We start from the raw sequence: 14,646 nt of genomic DNA on the forward strand, positions 1-14,646 counted from the left end.
CTGGACTGCCGGGGAAGTTTCCACCTTCACCATTTTTAACACAACAGAAAGCGGAAATTTTTTTTCCTTTTGGATTTTATTCCTAAAAAGGAACCAAAGAAAAGGGATGGTGTGTCTGATGCAAGGAAGCAAAATTGAAAATGAAATTATGTAAAAAGCAAATAAAGTTTCTGATCAACACAGACAGGTATGCCGACTGGAAAAATGGAAGCCAAGGACAGGTGTCATCTGAAAATGCTCAATGTTGATGCGTACTATACAAGCTAATTACAATGGCAAGAAAAATCAAAAGGCATAGGACAAGAACAAATATTTTGGCATGAGAAACGATCCAGGCTTTGAGTCGGAGGAGCGCCTTGAAGGCAGAGTTTCTCTCCGCCTCTTTCAGGTCTTGCTTTTGCTTTGCAACCTGCAGCCGTACCTTGTCCAGGTAGCGCCTCTGACCTTCTCCATGGGCGCCACCCCCCATCTGCTGGAGCATCTGTGCATCAAAGAAGAGCTCGTTGGTGAGGAAGGCACCCTGGTGCTCCCGCTCCAGCCCCTCAATCACAGCCATCAGCTGGGCCAGCTGCCCTCTCTGCTCGTCCCCAGAGGCCCAGTTGTTGAAGGCGCAGTACCTCCGCCTGCACTTCTGGACCAGGCTCCTCAGCCTGAGGTTGTCTGTGTTTGCCATGTACTCATCCAAGGATCCGCCCGCCAAGTCCTCCTTGTGGGTGAAGAGGATGACCATGTATCTCTCAGCTCCTGCCCCAAAGACCTCCTTCACCCTGGTCACGGCCACCGCATCCTGCTCGGTGAAGCGCCCCAGCTGGGTCACCAGCAGCAGCACGTGGGGCCCTGGCACTGACAGCAGGTAACAGGCTCCGATATTCTCATACACCTCTTGATCCTGGGCTCTGGACTCAAAGATGGGGGGCATGTCCACCACCAGGATGCTCCTCCCATTCCACGTGCCTGTTGCCCTCTGACACTTCCTGGTCACCGACTGGGCCCCCAGCTTGGATTCAAACATGGGCTGGGAGAGGATGCTGTTCCTGGTGGCACTCTCCCCGCTGCCTGTTTTGCCTACCAGGATGATCCTCAAGGAGGAGGAGGGTTCAAAGCCCTGATGTTCTATCCTGCCTGTAAAAAAAAAAAAAAAAAAAAAGAATTTTTCCGGTTTTACTAAGTTTGTGATTCTTTTTTAAAAGTTTTTATTTTATCTTAGAGTATAGTTGATGATAGGCTTCCCAGGTGGTGCTAGTGGGAAAGAACCCACCTGCCAATGCCGGAGACATGGAACACAGGTTTGATCTCTGGGTTGGGAAGATTCCCTGGAGGAGGACATGGCAAGCTGCTGCAGTATTCTTGCCAGGAAAAGCCCATGGACAGAGGAGCCTGGTAGGCTGCTGTCCATGGGGTTGCAAAGAGTTGGACATGACATAGTGACTAAACAACAACAGACAACAACAAGAGTTGGCAAGGGTGACAGTGTGCCAAGAGCTAAAATTTTCAAGAGATGGAGTGAGAATCCAAGGACTTCTGGAGTTCTAATGAGCCCACGTGAATTAGGTTCATTCCAGGCTCCTAAAATCTGTTATTTTGTTCCTTTTACTCTGTGTCGGTTCTTCCCTTACTTAAGTATTCTGAAATTTTATTTTTCAAACATGATTACTAAATCTCTATGTGGAACTTTTCCTCTTTTCAGCTGAGCACAGGCAGGGGAAGATTTCATTTTCACAATTTGGTTCCAAATCCACTGACTTCTGACTTGAAGTTTTGTTTCCACATTTCCCATACATCACCACACAGGTCAGAGTGTCATACTCGGGTGTGTAGGGTGTGATGACAGTAGGGAAGATAAAGAACGTGATAGCTGCCTTTTCCTCCTGCAGTTTAAAGTAACTGGGTTTCTCTTCTGTCTCAGTTTTTGAGGTCAGGGAGTGGAGGAGGGAAGACAGTAACTGTCGCCTGGTGTCCAGAGTGCTTGAGAATTTGGAGGGTTTCTTACCTTCAGCCATGGTCCATATCTGCTCCCATGCAGCGCTTCCATTCACTTCTAGAATAAAAAGAAGGAAGGAATAAAAGCAAGTGTCCTTATAGGAGTTGGTATAGACCTGAGAACACCTCCAATTCAGACAGCTGAGAACAATTATCCTTAGATGAGCCATTTCCATTGCTAATTTTCTAACACATTTTATTTTCAAATATCCATATAGAACTTTAAGCAAGCCAGGTGATGCTAGGTTATGTTAACACAGTGAACTCTTGTTTTCTTCCTCATTCTGCAGGAAAGCAAGAAATGTTTGAATACATATCAGTTGATTATCTCCCTTCAAACTGAAAAGGCATGAAATAAAGAAAGCCTTCTTATATGGAATAAGAAGCAAGACTTTAAAATTATTTGTTATTATTATTGGAATCAAAGCAAACTTGCTAGACTAGAGAATAAAAGTTGCCTTACTGTAAATGAATAGTGGTTTGTTTGAAGTACTGGGCATTTCCAGTCCCAGAAACTCTTTGTATCAGATGGACATCCCAGTGGCAAAGGGGAAAGTACAATGCACCTTCCAGTGGGAATGTTGAATTGGGGTCCAGGGCTCCTTTGAGGATGCACATGAGAGGGAGAAGGGGAAGAGGCCCGAGTGTGGTCACCACCTCCTTCCCTCTGAGCAACTGGGGGAAGAGAAACTGGTGCCTTGACTGAGGGACAGCAGCAACATTTGGGACAAATTCAGGATAAAGTCCTTTCCTGATCTGTTTTAAATCAAATGTCTTTCCTTGTGGGTCTCCCAATAACAACTTAAGAAAAATCCCAGTAGACATAAGCAGAAATCGGCAAAACCATGGAGATAAATGTTTCATTCAGATGAGGCATACTATTGCGTCATTCTTGGTGCTAGAAAAGGTAAGCATACATTGGAAAAGGCAAGTATGCACTCTGCAATTATAATTAAGATGAACTCTGAGCCTGTGGGCTTCCCTCATAGTTCAGTTGGTAAAGAATGGGCTTGCAATGCAGGAGAACTGGGCTAGATTCCTGGGTTGGGAAGATCCCCTGGAGAAGGGAATGGTTACCCACTCCAGTATTCTTGCCTGGAGAATCCCATGGGTAGAGAAGCCTGGCAGGCTATAGTCCATGGGGTCACAAAAGTCGGACACAACTTAGCAACTAAACCACCATCACTGAGCCTATATTTTATTTATTCAGTTTTAAAGATTATGCAGTTATGAAATAAATATTTTAAGAAGAGAAATAAATACACTGAGTAATGAAACAAATTCCACAATGTGCAATGAACAAATCTCAGTATTTTGGCATTTTTATTACTGCTGTTCAGTTTGGTTGAGAAAGTTAAAACTTTACACATATAGTTTCATTTATTTACTTTTGGACTCCCCCAACCCTGAGTCTCATTCTCCCTCTCCCTTTAGAGGCAAACAGTATTCTGAGATGTTTATGTGTCTATCTCACTTGTGTATTTACACTTGTACATACATATCTATCTATAATTAAGATACAGTACTTTTTGGTATTTTAATCTTTTACAGAAGTGACATTATTTATGTAACATTTTATCCAGTTCTTTCTTAACGAACGTTTGGTGTTCCAAATGCATCTTTGTTACTGCCAACAGTAGTGTTACTACCAACATGACAATCTCTCTGGAATGTCCAACTTCCTCCTGACTGCTGCTGCTGCTGCTGCTGCTGAGTCGCTTCAGTCGTGTCCAACTCTGTGCAACCCCATAGATGGCAGCCCACCAGGCTTCACCGTCCCTGGGATTCTTCAGGCAAGAACACTGGAGTGGGTTGCCATTTCCTTCTCCAATGCATGAAAGTGAAAAGTGAAAACGAAGTCACTCCACCTGACTAGATGTTGCCAAGTCTGACTCCATGAAACTTGTGCTGAGTCGTGCTGGCAGCAGCCACGTACCAGCATCCTGCAAATCTTCTCCTACACTTGGTAATACTATATTTTTAATTTTTTGGTCACCCTGTTGGGCATACAGTAGGATGTCTTAATTGGTTTAAACTTGCATTGTATTGATGAACATTGAGTTAAAAATGATTTTCATAGTTGATTTGCAATTCAGCAAATTTCTTATTTCTACCTTTACACATTTTTCTATTCACTCAGTCAAGATGCATAGAAATGGTCCTCATTAAGGAAACCATCCCCTGTCACACTATCAGAATATACTAAAATAACTTCTTTCCTTTCCTTAACCCTTGAGAAGAGCATTTTCCTTACCACCTTCTCCCACTTGGTGTACTTGCCTCTGGTAAATTATACTCCAGCCTCTGCTAAAATTGCTCAAATTCTCTGACATCTTTTCTGTCTCAGATGACATTTTCTATTGGAACCAGTATACTGAAGTAGTAAAGACAATGACGAGTCGTGACAATGTTGATGATGAACTTCACCATCATAATAACCCTCTGTGCAGCCGTTTGTGATTTTCAATTTTGCTTTCATATCCATTATTTTAATTGTTTGCCCTAATTCCCTATGAAGTGATTGAGATAGGTATTAAAATTTCTGTTAAAATATTAAGAAACTGAGTCTCAACTAACATGCCCATGTTCACACAACTGTCATGGAGCTAAGAACAAAAACTGGCTCATTTTGCCTGCATATTCTCCTAGGTTCATTGGGGAGGAGAAGTGACGATAAAGTCATTGAGCCTCTTGGAACACCACATACCATGTTGCCATCCATGGTCAGGACATAAACTGAAGCAGTTAGGCTGGAAGCTTGCCCTAAAACCAACAAACAGAACTGTATTGCAAAATCTTGAAATCTTGGGTGCTTTTTTTTTTTTTAAAGACTATTCAAACATAATATCGTAGGGGACAGAAGTTGCTCAGAATGGAAAGATTTCAGTTTAAATAATCTGGTGTTTTTACATGACTTGATGATCAGTGTGACCCAAATGGGGCTCTGTGGCTGCCACAAAACACCATCAAAGTCCCGAATTGGGGAGCAGAGGTGCAGCACTGTCCTCCTGAAGCGTCTTCTGAGTGGGTCAGGTTGCCAGGGGGAGACATGTCTCACCGAGGAATAGATTTTTGGGGGTGGATATTAACAAATATTAAAGTGTCCAGAGGCTAGTCAAAAAGGATATTGATGGAAATGCTGAAATGAAAGGATATTAAAAGGACTGAATCAAGCCTAGGAAGACATCCGGAAGCATTGTAAACCTGAAGCAATGTGACACGTGTCAATTGCAGAACAGACAAAAGTGGGGGAATGAAGAGTGGAGGCAGATTTCTTCTCCACAAGGAAAATCCGAATCTTCCCCACATGCGATCAGGAATCATGAAAGAGCTGGTGTGGGAGCAGAGATTATACGGGTATCTGACAGGAACAGCAGGGGGATCTAGCTTATGGAGGAGGTTGAAGCAAATGAATGTCATATACCTTTGGATCTTTAAATTGGATGAACCTGATGTTATCTTGATCCTATCTCATTTTATCAAATCAGTAGAAAGTAGGCTCTTTCCTGCTGTTTTAGGAAAGGTAAAACTGTTTTTTGTCTGCCTGATTCATGAGTCTTTCCTTCCCCATTTGCTTGAGTCCCTCTGTTTCCCGGCATCACTTGGTTTCACAGTTTAGTCTCAGGACTTCATAACACGGCTTTCACAGGGGGTTGACAACAGACCAAGGGATGGTTCCTGTACACGCTGGGGTCTCTCTGCCATAGTGTCGAATTCTACATCGTGTGGTAGGAAACGTGGCTATCTGGGGAAGAATGGGGTGGCTTTCAGAAGATCAAGGTCTATGGAACAATGTCCACTGAGAGGTTTCCTTGTGAACTTGGCTCAGTGAGGGTTCTCCTCGTGTGGAGCCCTAGGAGTGGATTCCTGCACCAGGCTTCTCTGGGAGGTGGTGCTGGTCAGGGCCCGGGCGGGGGTGGTATGGGTGAAGTTACGAAGGTAAAACTTAAGATGTTCGCTCTACTTAGTTAGGGCTTACTTGTGAGTTTCAGTTTTCTCATCTGTCAAATTGTTGTTCAGTCGCTCAGTCCTGTCCAGTTCTTTGCGACCCCACGGGCTGCAGCACGCCAGACTTTCCTGTCCTCCACTATCTCCCGAAGTTTGTTCATGACCAATGAGTCCGTGATACTATCTAACCATCTCATTTCCTGCAGCCCCCATCTCCTTTTGCCTTCAATTTTTCCCAGCGTCTGAGAATATTAGCGAAGCTTTGTGAAATGCTGTGAAGCTTAATGAAAATCAAAAGAGCTCAGAAGTAGGCAACTAGACATAAAAGACTGCAGCACTGTGGAAAGCGATGGGCGGGAACGCGGGGTAAGCGTCCGGTCCCCAAATCCGCCTGGTTCGCACTGGGAACCTGCTGTTGTCCATAAGCTTTCCACCGGCGCCCGGTTTCACTGACAGGAGACCCCAGAAGCATGGAACCGGTTAGAGGACCCACCAGAAATCAGTAGCCCTGACTCAACCGCGGCCTCCAGAACCCTCCCTCTTCGCCCGGCTCCCAATCCTCCAGGACGCAGGGACCCCCGCAGGGGTCCCCTTACCAGGCTCGGCTCTGCGGGCTGGATGCCGGCGGGTCGGCGGGAGCGCGCGGCCGAAGGCTGCAGGGCACGACTGCTGGGCTAGAAGGAAAGCGGCACTGACCGAGCGCGCGCGCCTCCTGTCCCCGCAGCTGGGGACACCCCTCCGGGCAGGGCGAAACTGCTGCCGCGGAAACCGGAGAGCGGCGAGTTCGCAGCGTGCGCACCCCCAAGGGATGTTTGCCCTCTGAGACCACGAGCGCCTCGCCCCCTCCCATTTCCTCTTTAAGAAGGGTGAAAAGAGACCACTCTGATCCCAGTCTCCCCGTGAAAGCACGTCTGCTGCTGCTGCTAAGTCACTTCAGTCATGTCCGACGTTGTGCGATCCCATAGACGGCAGCCCAACAGGCTCCCCCGTCCCTGGGATTCTCCAGGCAAGAATACTGGGGGTTGTCATTTCCTTCTCCAACTCATGAAAGTGAAAAGTGAAAGTGAAGTCGCCCAGTCGTGTCCAACTCTTAGCGACATGGACTGCAGCCTACCAGGCTCCTCCAGCCATGGAATTTTCCAGGCAAGAGTACTGGAGTGGGTTGCCATTGCCTTCTCCGTTAAAGCACCTCCAAAGAGATCAACTTAGAAAGCTAGTTATTTTCTTTGGCGCAAGAAAGAATCACAGACTTTTCACGGAGGACTTCTCTACCTTCGTGCAAAGCTGGAGCCAGGTGTGGAGCAGGTTAGAGTGGAGCCCTCCTCCTTTCCAGAAACTCCGCAGAGCTGGGAGCCAGAGAGCCACTGTTCTTTGCCTTTTGTCTCTTGGGGTTGAGGTGTCTGTTCTTAGGAGGCGTGTATGTGTATGATTTCTGAGGAGTGATACATGGTTGTCTTTGGTGTATCCTTGAGCTATTTCACCAGCGCGTGGAAGAACAAATCTTAGATGTTTTCAGACGTAATAAGTCAAGGGATATACACGATTTAAGTCTATTTTTGAAGTAAAAAGGAGTGCCTAAACTTCATGGGATAAAGTGTGAAGGGAAATACAAAATAAAAATTGGACCAAGAATGAGACTGAATGTAAGGTATAAAAATAATTATGACCCAAAATAATAAAAACAAAACACTACATCATTCGGGAAGATATTTAAAAGAGGTAAAAGACAAATTTAGGGGAAAAAATCTCAAAATATTTTATTGCTGGAATAAGCAAATACTTACTCACTTGTATAGAAAAGGCAACATTGTCACTATCATATTAAGGCTCCTAGAGCAAAAAAAAAAAAAAGACCTAACGTCATTACACAACAATAAAAGACCTAACTGTAAGGCCCAGAAGTATAAAACTTTTAGAGGAAAACATAGGCAGAACACTCTTTGACATAAATCGCAGCAAGATCTTTTTGACACACCTCCTAGAGTAATGAAAATAAAAACAAAGATAAGCAAATGGGACTTAATTAAATGCAAAAGCTTTTGCATAGCAAAGGAATACATAAATGAAATGTAAGGGCAACCCTCAGAATGGAAGAAAGTATTTGCAAATGAAGCAACTGACAAAAGATTAAACTCCAAGATATACAAACAGCTCATGCAACTTCATATCAGAAAACCAAGTAACTCAATAAAAAAAATGGGCAGAAGACCTAAACAGACATTTCTGCAAAGAGAACATACAGATGGCCAGGAAACATGTTCAGCATCACTAATTATTCAGGAAATGCAAGTCAAAACTAAAATCAGGTATCACCTCACACTGAACAGAATGGCCATCACCAAAAAAATCTACAAACAATGAGTGCTGAAGAAGGTGTGGAGAAAAGGGAACCTTCCTACACTGTTGGTGGGAATGTAAACTGGTACAGTCACTATGGAGAAGAGTATGGAGGTGCCTCACAAAACTAAAAATAAAACTATCATATGACCCAGAAATCCCACCCCTGTGCCTGATTTGAACAAAGCCATAATTCAAAAAGATACATACACTCCAATGTCCATTGCAGCACTGTTTACAATAAGCAGGACAGGGAAGCAACCTACATGTTCATCAGCAAAGGAATGGATAAAGAAGATGTGGTACATATACACAATGGGATGTTACTCAGCCATAGAAAGAAATGAAATAGTACCATTTGCATAGACGTGGATAGACCTAGAGACTGTCACGTAGACTGAAGCAAGTCAGAAAAACGAATACTGTATAATATCAATATATGGAATCTAGAAAAGTCATGCAGATGAATTTATTAGCAAAGCAGAAATAGGGACACAGATATACAGAACAAACTTATGGATACCAAGGGGGGATGGGGGAATAGGATGAACTGGGAAATTGGGATTGAAATATACACACTACTATGTATGAAATAGACAACTAATGAGAATCTACAGTATAGCACAGGGACTCTACTCAAGGCTCTCTGTTGACCTAAATAGGAAGGAAATCTATAATAGATGGGGTGTATGTATAAGTGAAGGAGGAAACAGAACAGACTCTCTTGAGGGCGGGACTCCATCTTGGGCTGGACTGTGGACTTTGAGCTATATGCCCAGTATCTATGGAAATGACATACCAACTGGAAAACCAGGCCCCTGGCAGGAAGAGCCCCAGGGCTCTCTATCGTCTAAAAGAATACCCTAATTATCTGTGTAACCCAATAGAATCATACATTCAGTTATGTTTATTGGGGTATGACCACAGGCCTATTGATAATTGCCCACTGTTAACTACCTAGGCTTAAGGCATATGATCACGGGTTAACTTTGATTGTATCTTTCTTTTTCTTTTGTTCAGACTAGTTTCAGGGAACCTTATACACTTAGGGTATATAAGCTTTTCACAAAAACTGGTCAGGGTCCTTGGCTAAGAGAAGACTCTGCCTTGGACCCACCGGTGTAATAAACTTCACTCCACTATCTGCATTGTCCTTCTGAGTGAGTTTGTTTCCCAGAACGCGTGGCTACAACATACATACAAGTGATTCACTTTGCTGCACAGCAGAAACTAACAACACAACTTTGTAAAGCAACTATACTCCAATAAAAATTTTTAAAAATAAATTCAAAAAAGCTTAAAAAAAAAGTGAGTCTTAGATCATAGTCTAGCTCTGGAGTCCCCACGAATTTACAGGTATTCCTCTTCTAGGGAATTCAACCCACATGGTATTCACTGGAATGAGTAGTGGCTTCTGTCCAGCCAGGCAGATGAATATTGTACATTGTACAATACTGAATATGGTACAAGACTATATAAGAGGGTACGGATTGTTTGAAATCTGCTCAGAAATCTGATCATGGCCAAAAACAACTCTCAGAAGTAAGCCAAAGATGAACCTCTTTGGGTAAAATAACAGCTGATCCAGGCAGCAGGACACGAAAATATGAAATAAACTTCATCAACACACAATCAAAGATGTTCACAAAGAGGAGATAAAAGAAAAGGTGAGAGAAGACATACCTAGTTGGTATGAATTTATAGATTCACTTAAATAGACAGCTTTTGAGAAGTTATAATATTTTGACCCTGTGTCTGGTGACTCAGTGGTAGAGAATCCGCCTGCCAGTGCAGGAGACGTGGATTTGATTCCTGGGTTGGGAGGAGCCCCTGGAGGAGGAAATGGCAACCCACTCCTGCATTCTTGCCTGGGAAATCCCATGGAGAGAGGAGCCATAGGGTTGCAAAGAGTCGGACATGACTGAGCAACCAAACCACCACAACTCCTTAAGGAAACTCTTCCTATCAGTTCAATTCAGTTCAGTTCAGTCATTCAGTCGTGTCTGACTCTTTGCGACTCCATGAATCGCAGCATGCCAGGCCTCCCTGTCCATCACCAACTCCCGGAGTTCACTCAGACTCACAGCCAACGAGTCAGTGACGCCATCCAGCCATCTCATCCTCTGTCGTCCCCTTCTCCTCCTGCCCCCAATCCCTCCAAGCATCAGAGTCTTTTCCAATGAGTCAACTCTTTGCATGAGGTGGCCAAACTACTGGAGTTTCAGCTTTAGCATCATTCCTTCCAAAGAAATCCCAGGGCTGATCTCCTTCAGAATGGACTGGTTGGATCTCCTTGCAGTCCAAGGGACTCTCAAGAGTCTTCTCCAACACCACAGTTCAAAAGCATCAATTCTTCGGCGCTCAGCCTTCTTCACAGTCCAACTCTCACATGCATACATGACCACAGGAAAAACCATAGCCTTGACTAGACGGACCTTTGTTGGCAAAGTAATGTCTCTGCTTTTGAATATGCTATCTAGGTTGGTCACAGCTTTCCTTCCAAGGAGTAAGCGTCTTTTAATTTCATGGCTGCAGTCGCCATCTGCAGTGATTTTGGAGTCCAGAAAAATAAAGTCTGACACTGTTTCCACTGTTTCCCCATCTATTTCCATGAAGTGATGGGACCAGATGCCATGATCTTCGTTTTCTGAATGTTGAGCTTTAAGCCAAACTTTTCACTCTCCTCTTTCACTTTCATCAAGAGGCTTTTAGTTCCTCTTCACTTTCTGCCATCAGGGTGGTGTCATCTGCATATCTGATATTGATATTTCTCCCGGGAAATCTTAATTCCAGCTTGTGCTTCTTCCAGTCCAGCGTTTCTCATGATGTACCCTGCATATAAGTTAAATAAGCAGGGTGACAATATACAGCCTTGACGTACTCCTTTTCCCATTTGGAACCAGTCTGTTGTTCCATGTCCAGTTTGGTAAATAAAAAATAGGTTCAAGTTCTGATTTGCCGCCTTTTCCCCTTAGAGAGTCACTAGGCTCTCGGTAGATTATTTTCCTCTTCAAATAAAAGGCTGTTAGTGATAATTATCCTTCAACCTCATCAGGTAGCTTTCGTCATAAAATATTAACCAATAAACCTGTCATCCAGAACTGGTCCCTATTTGACAACTTAAGGAGCCTCTGCCTTTTCCCCCAGATATTCTTCTACCAAAGAAAGTTGGGGGTGGTGGTGGTGGTGTGGCAATAGGCGTGGCCATGAGGGCTGCCTGAGGTACCACACCCCTGGTTCATAGCCCCACTCTCTGTCAGCTCTGTAATCCTGGGAAGCTGTTTAATCAAAGTGTTAAATCTCTTCTGCACAAGTGAGATCAATACTGTAAGTACTGTCCTCGTTGGCTATCAGAAAAATAAGAGGAGACCATCTCCCTTCCTTCCCTCCCTCACTCCCTCCCTCCCTCTTCCTCTCCTCTCTCTTAAACCTGCTGCCTAATAACCTCCATCCGTGTTCCCTAACACCTTTTACCTGGTGCATCATGTTCCCTCTAATACACGATCTGATGCCCTCTACATCCCTTTCTGTTTATTCATTTTACGTTGGGAACAGAGCTGCAGGTTAGTCAAAGAACTTAATATCTCATAGCAGGGCAGGAGTAAAGATCCAGGTGAAGTGCCAGCCCTAGGCCTCTTGCTGCTTCACCCCAGCATCGAGTCACCTCTTGGCTTCTCTCTGTTCAGTCTTGAGTGAGCCCTTCCCCCTACTACCCAGAGCTCATACCTGGGGGCAAACATGCATTATGAGATGTATTCTTACCATAGGCATTTTCTTCATCTCTTACCACCTTCTGTCTTCCCATGATTAACTGAAAGAGTCCCAGACACTGTTCATTCATTCATTCATCAAATAGGTATAACTGCCTACAATGTATCTGGCCAAATCCAAAGAGCTGGTGACCCCACTCATAGTTTCTCCTCTCCCCTGAGCATTGGAATTTAGGGAAAGCATTGGAGGAGCCTTATCTGAGTTGGGATGATGCTATGAGAACACCTGGTGAGCTCGACTTTGTCTTCTTTGGATCTCCAAATGCAAAAAGCAGACGGGAGATGATAACATTCCATGCCAATGAGTAAGCTTTTGGTTCAGTTCAGTTGTTCAGTTGTGTTGGACTCTTTGCAACCCCATGGACTGCAGCGTGCCAGGCCTTCCTGTCCATCACCAACTCCTGGAGCCTACTCCTACTCATGTCCATCACATCGGTGATGCCATCCAACCATCTCATCCTCTGTCGTCCCCTTTTCCTCCCACCTTCAATCTTTCCCAGCATCAGGGTCTTTTCAAATGAGTCAGTTCTTCACATCAGGTGGCCAAAGTATTGGAGTTTCAGCTTCAGCATCAGTCCTTCCAATGAATATTCAGGATTGATTTCCTTTAGGATGGACTGGTTGGATCTCCTTGCAGTCCAAGGGACTCTCAAGAGATCTTCTCCAACACCACGGTTCAAAAGCATCAATTCTTTGGCACTCAGCTTTCTTTATAGTCCAACTCTCACATCCATACATGACTAGTGGAAAGCCATAGCTTTGACTAGATGGACTTTTGTTGGCAAAGTAATGTCTCTGCTTTTTAATATACTGTCTAGGTTGGTCATAGCTTTTCTTGGATTACTGTGATATTGAATGGTTTGCCTTGGAAACGAAGAGAGATCATTCTGTCATTTTTGAGATTGCACCTAAATACTGCATTTCAGACTCTTGTTGACTATGAGGGCTACTCCATTTCTTCTAAGGGATTCTTGCCCACAGTAGTAGATATAATGGTAATCTGAGTTAAATTCACCCATTCCAGTCCATTTTAGTTCGTTGATTCCTAACATGTTGATGCTCATTCATGCCATCTCCTTTTTGACCACTTCCAATTTGCTTTGATTCATGGGCCTAACATTCCAAGTTCCTATGCAATATTGTTTTTTACAGCATCGGATTTTACTTCCACTACCAATCACATCCACAACCGGGCATTGTTTTCACTTTGGCTCCATCTCTTTATTCTTTCTGGAGTTATTTCTCTACTCTTCTCCAGTAGCATATTGGGCATCTATAGGACCTGGGGATTTTATCTTTCAATGTCATATATTTTGCCTTTTCATACTGTTCCTGTGGTTCTCAAAGCAAGAATCCTGATGTGGTTTGCCATTCCCTTCTCCAGTGGATTATGTTTTGTCAGAACTCTCCACCATGACCTGTCCTTCTTGGGTGGCCCTACACTGCATGGCTCATAGTTTCATTGAGTTAGACAAGGCTGTGGTCCATGTGATCGGTTTGATTAGTTTTCTTTGATTGTGGTTTTTGTTCTGTCTGCCCTCTGAAGGATAAGGATAAGAGCTTATGGAAGCTTCCTAATGGGAGAGACTGACTTTAGGGGAAACTGGGTCTTGTTCTGATGGGCAGGGCCCTTCTCAGTAAATCTTTACTGAACAAGGGAAGCAGAGTGGGCAGAGTAAGGAAAAATAATGGGAAAGTGAGAGAAAAACAGGAGTTTGTGTGGATAGATGGTAATTTCCCTCTTGTCCCTGTTTTGCTTCTTTAATCACCACTTACCAAATCAAGATTATGCAGCTCAGCTTTATCCCATGTCTGTTGCTCAAGAGTCTCCCTCTGTATGTCACAGATCATACCCCTTGGTTGGAATTGACAGATTTATCCATTCACCTGTTGATGGACATTTAGGTTCACACAATGTCTTTTTTAACACTCTTGACTCCATGTCCTTGCCTCACTACATCAGGGAGTCTGAAATACCCAACCCTATGAGAATACTGTTTCCTTCGGTTCTGGTTTTGGGTCCCAACAGATTCCAGAACTGATGAGTCTGAGGGTCCCAAAGAGTCGAGCAGAGGCACTAGCTTTCGGGATATGGCATTGCAAACTGCATGCTATCACTCTGTGATGAGAATACCCATATCTTGATCTGTGATCAGGAAAAGCCATGGGTGAACTCTCTAGAACATCTGGCTCATCTTCTCATCCTCCTGTGTGAGATTCTATTCCCAAGGGCAATGCCTCATCTCCCAATCTTCACCCCTGGAAACCCAGAGCTCACAAGCTCCCTTTTGGTGTCTTGGTTCCCAAAGAGAAAGGGCGTGGAAACCATTGTTGGTGTCTTCTTGGCACACCTCGTGTAGCCCTTCTAGATGATCTGGCTCTGGAAGACAGAGGGAGCCTGGTCAGGAGGTCCTGAGGCTTTGGTCAGAAAAACCTGGATGCTGAGGACAAGAAGGGACCTTAATGCATCACTCAAACCTCAGCTCAAGAAGCCCCAGGGACCTGAAGCAGTGAGAGAAGAGGAGGCCTGGGGGATGTCTGTCAGGGAAGGGGTCCTTGTTAGATTGTAAGGAGGGATGGGGTGTGGGTGTAGTGGGGGCAGCCCAAAGAA

At 44.3% G+C, this 14,646-nt stretch overlaps 1 protein-coding gene across 7 annotated transcripts; it reads right to left on the reverse strand.

Annotated features, from left to right (window-relative positions):
• Positions 1–224: 224 nt before the first annotated feature.
• Positions 225–7,343, reverse strand: LOC511617 (GTPase, IMAP family member 5-like). 7 transcript variants are annotated; one of them, XM_024990616.2, is made up of 4 exons: positions 6,525–7,186; positions 4,688–4,743; positions 1,991–2,038; positions 225–1,122 (listed from the first exon to the last, which is right to left on the reverse strand). In XM_024990616.2, exons 1-4 carry the CDS (start codon positions 6,776–6,778, stop codon positions 239–241), a joined length of 1,242 nt encoding a protein of 413 aa, XP_024846384.1. In that variant the 5' UTR covers positions 6,779–7,186; the 3' UTR covers positions 225–238.
• Between the last annotated feature and the right edge of the window lie 7,303 nt (positions 7,344–14,646).

Source organism: Bos taurus, chromosome 4, assembly GCF_002263795.3.
Source record: "Bos taurus isolate L1 Dominette 01449 registration number 42190680 breed Hereford chromosome 4, ARS-UCD2.0, whole genome shotgun sequence".
In the NCBI taxonomy this organism is placed as follows: domain Eukaryota; kingdom Metazoa; phylum Chordata; class Mammalia; order Artiodactyla; family Bovidae; genus Bos; species Bos taurus.